At 37.4% G+C, this 3,976-nt stretch overlaps 1 protein-coding gene across 1 annotated transcript; it reads left to right on the top strand.

The window, feature by feature from the left end:
* The first annotated feature begins 1,936 nt into the window (after positions 1 to 1,936).
* On the top strand, positions 1,937 to 3,424 carry LOC137839088 (uncharacterized). Its single transcript, XM_068648217.1, has one exon. It carries the CDS (start codon positions 1,937 to 1,939, stop codon positions 3,422 to 3,424), a length of 1,488 nt encoding a protein of 495 aa, XP_068504318.1.
* Positions 3,425 to 3,976: the final 552 nt, after the last annotated feature.

Below are 3,976 nucleotides of genomic sequence, written 5' to 3'. Positions count from 1 at the left end.
TTTCATGCAAGATATGTGTATGTATAAAGTATTTAAAAATATACGACATTTGAGAATATGATAATATTAAATATATATAAATAAAGTAAAAAAAAATATATTAAATATTAAATATATATAAATGTCTCTTTCAAATAGGCAAACAAACAAAAAGGAAAGGAATATTAGTAAAGAGGAAATATTACTGACATATTTTTTAATATAGCTTTGCTATTCATCACAATTTGTTTTCCTAGCTTTTTTACTTGTGTTTCTGTTTTAGAAGCTAGTCAAAGCCAGTTACAGCACATATAAGAAACACTCCAAGAACAATGCTTGTAGATCAACAACTGATTGGTTCCAAATATATTGTTTACAAAATCTAAAAAACTAACAAAAAGTGTGAATAAACCTGGACCAAGAAAGACAAGGGTAGTGCAAAACCAATCCTCTCTCTAGTATAGAAGCTCAACACTTACAATTAACATTCCCGATACTGGGACACATTTTAGAAAAATATTATTGGAGGTAAATACAAAGCTCAACAAAACACTTCATTTTGTATAATACAAAGCCAAATGGCCGCGGAAGAACAGGGTGAAAACACCTTCGCTCGAATCTTCATTTCTGGTTTTGTTCCACCTTCGCTCGAATCTTCTGCTCCAAAACAGATATCTCAGTTTCAAGGTTGAACATCCTATTCAAAGCATGCATGTTCTCCAGTGTCTCATTAAGAGTCCGAGTGTCATTCCCATCGCACCTTAAATGTTGCATTGGACCATGAAGCAACTTATTCACTATACCCCGACTAAGATCATCCACAGCCCTCCGAGTTTTTTTAGATATGTCATCACCCATCTTAGCTAAGCATCTCTCAAGCTCAGCGAGCCTGATTATTTCCGCATAAGCCCGCAATTTTTTAATAGTAGGGACAGTTTCCAGCGAGTCCCTCCAAGCTTCGAATTGCTTAGATTCTTCAGCAATGATTGTTTGTGCTTCCATTGCTTTTCTTAGGCGATCCTCTTTATTGGCAGCCACAACCTCTTTAAGGTCATCAACATTGTAAACTCACTCATTATTTCGATTACTTTTAGTTTTTATGCATACCATTTTTAATCTGTTAGTCTCAATGTTTTAATTCATAGAAATTAAAAGAGATTACAATAGTATGTATAAGACTAAAAATATGATCTTTACATGAGACTAAAATGTAAAGTTTGTTCAACTATAGGGACCAAATTAATGGTTGAACTTTAAAAAATAAAAGGTGAAAGATTTTTCCCTGTGTTTAAACTTGCCTCTGCATTCATTTCCTTAGTTTGTAGTTTCTTCTTTCTTATTCTTTTGTATGATATTAGGATGAAACTGTTGGCAATATGGCTAATCAATGGTTGATTATATCTCACTTTGTATTAGTTTTCCATGATGGTGACTAAACCTTTATTATTAGGCTGAAGCTAGTTTTACTTATTTAAATGATCTTTTGATTCAATATGATATTCTTCATCTCTCTTGTCTACAGGAAAATATATATAGCAGCAGCTCTATATAAATAATAGAACCTCCTCCAAAGATCAGTCACAAAGTGAACCAACAAAGGTATGCTTCTCTTCCTGTCAACCCAATACTTTCATATTTGCATCCATTTTTTACTTTCTCCATTCAGTGTCCTGTTTTCTCTCTCCTAAAACAAGTGTATACATTAAGAATTTGTTGTATTCAGATTGCATTAATGGAAATCCCCGAAGGTAGAAAGTGGATGTATAAAAGATTGGACAGAAACAAACAACTGACAGAGGAATTTAGAGAAGGAGTGTATGAGTTCCTACAACATGTTATTAGTTGAGAAAAGTTTCAAGAACAAGGTGAAATGTTAAGATGTCCTTGTATTAAATGTAGTTGTAAAGTTTTCAAGTATGTTGATCAAGTTGGGTGGGATCTTTATCAAGAGGGATTCATGCCTAATTATTATTGGTGGACAAATCATGGTGAAGAATTGCCACAATCCCCCCCAGTGGATGTTGCCAGTTCATGTTATGGAACTTGTGAACAAAGAGAAGAATTAGGTCATTTCCATCAAATGATAATGGATCATGTGGGGCCCTCAAATGCACATTGCATGCAACCAGAGAGTGTTATTGGATCTGAGTACATGGAGGAAAATCCTGATCTTGAAACTCGAAATTTTTTTAACATGCTTGCTGCTGCACAAGCACCCTTGTGGGAAGGATGCGAGAATCACTCAGAATTGTCAGCTTCTTTGGAAGCTCTAAGCTTGAAATCTGATTATAATATGTCTGAAGGATGTTTCAATAGAATGGTCCAACTTATGGGGGAGACTATGCCCAAAGATCATCGAATGGTTAATAATTTTTTCCAAGCTAAGAAGTTAGTGGAAAAATTGGGTTTGGGTTGTACGAAAATTGATTGTTGTCCAAAAGGATGCATGTTGTATTATAGGGAACATTGTCATAAAAGTATAACTAATTGTTTTATTTGTGGAATGGAGCGATATAAGACAGTCACTAGGAGGGGAATTGAAAAGAAAATTGCTATTAAGAAAATGTGGTACTTTCCCATCATTCCTAGACTTAGAAGGTTATACTCTTCAATGGCAACTGCACCTCACATGAGATGGCATAGTGAGAATCAAAGGGACCCGTCTATTTTGTCTCATCCATCTGATGGAGAAGCTTGGAAGCATTTTGATAGAATACATCAAGATTTTAGTCAAGACCCAAGAAATGTCAGATTAGGTTTATGTGCAGATGGGTTTAATCCTTTTGGTCAATATGGAAAAAGTTATTCTTGTTGGCCAGTTATCCTAACCCCATACAACCTTCCGCCTTCCATGTGCATGAAGAGAGAGTTTATGTTTTTGACAATCTTAGTTCCAGGTCCTTCAAATCCAAAGCATAAGATTGATGTGTTCTTGCAACCACTTATAGATGACTTATGCACCTTGTGGACTGAAGGGATATTGACTTATGACGTGTCACTAAGGCAAAATTTTATGATGAAAGCTGCTTTGATGTGGACAATTAATGACTTTCCAGCTTACGGCATGTTATCGGGTTGGATGACTTCTGGTAGACTTTCTTGCCCTATATGCATGGAAAGAACAAAGGCTTTTTATCTTAGTCATAGCCACAAGATATCCTTTTTTGACTGTCATCGTCAATTTCTTTCACCTGATCATCAATTTAGGAAGAATAAAAAGGCATTCAAGAAGAAGTTTGTTGAGACTGATCCCCCTCCTCCACGTTTGTCTAGTCTTGACATTTGGAATAGGGTTGCACACTTACCAGTTTGCACTGAATTACAAGAACAACCAAATATTCCTGAATATGGTATTAAACATAATTGGAAGAAACAAAGTATATTTTGGAGGTTGCCATATTGGAAAACTCAACTTTTACGTCACAATATTGATGTTATGCACTGATCCTGCCTGTTGACCGGAACGCTGGAAACTGCCTCGTCAAAGGATCGACGTGCGCACCGCTTCAAACCTCCGTTCTTCTTCGAGATCCACCTCAAGAACCTGCAAAGGAACAGAACGGCGCCGCTGCGGCCGATTGCACTCCAACGCCCAAGTCAGTGACCGAATCATCAAATACTAAGAGAACAGGAACCGTGCAAATTCTCTCTCACAGTAAGCTCTATAACTCGCAAGCGTAAAGAGTATAATCTGAACGCGCGTACCTCAGAAAGTTCGTTGAGAACTCTTATATACCTGGTTACTTTCTCTCTCCTGGCAGTTACAGACTTGGACACGTGGCTCGCATCTAGTCGTACACGTGCCTTCATCTGGAGCCTCCTTGACTTGGGCGCTGCTTCTACTCTCATTTTGCTAAGTTACTTATGCATGGTACTGCCCAGTGCATAGCTAACTTGGGAGCGCGATCTCTACTGGAACTGGCGAGTTAGGGTGCCTTCGTACACCTTCCCCGTGGTCTCGCCGACCGCCTTCATAATCTGCACCACCTTCATCTCT

This window comes from Phaseolus vulgaris, chromosome 11 (assembly GCF_000499845.2).
Source record: "Phaseolus vulgaris cultivar G19833 chromosome 11, P. vulgaris v2.0, whole genome shotgun sequence".
Classification (NCBI taxonomy): Eukaryota; Viridiplantae; Streptophyta; class Magnoliopsida; order Fabales; family Fabaceae; genus Phaseolus; species Phaseolus vulgaris.
The sequence above is the reverse complement of the archived record's forward strand: the minus strand, read 5'-3'. Positions and strand labels throughout refer to the sequence as shown.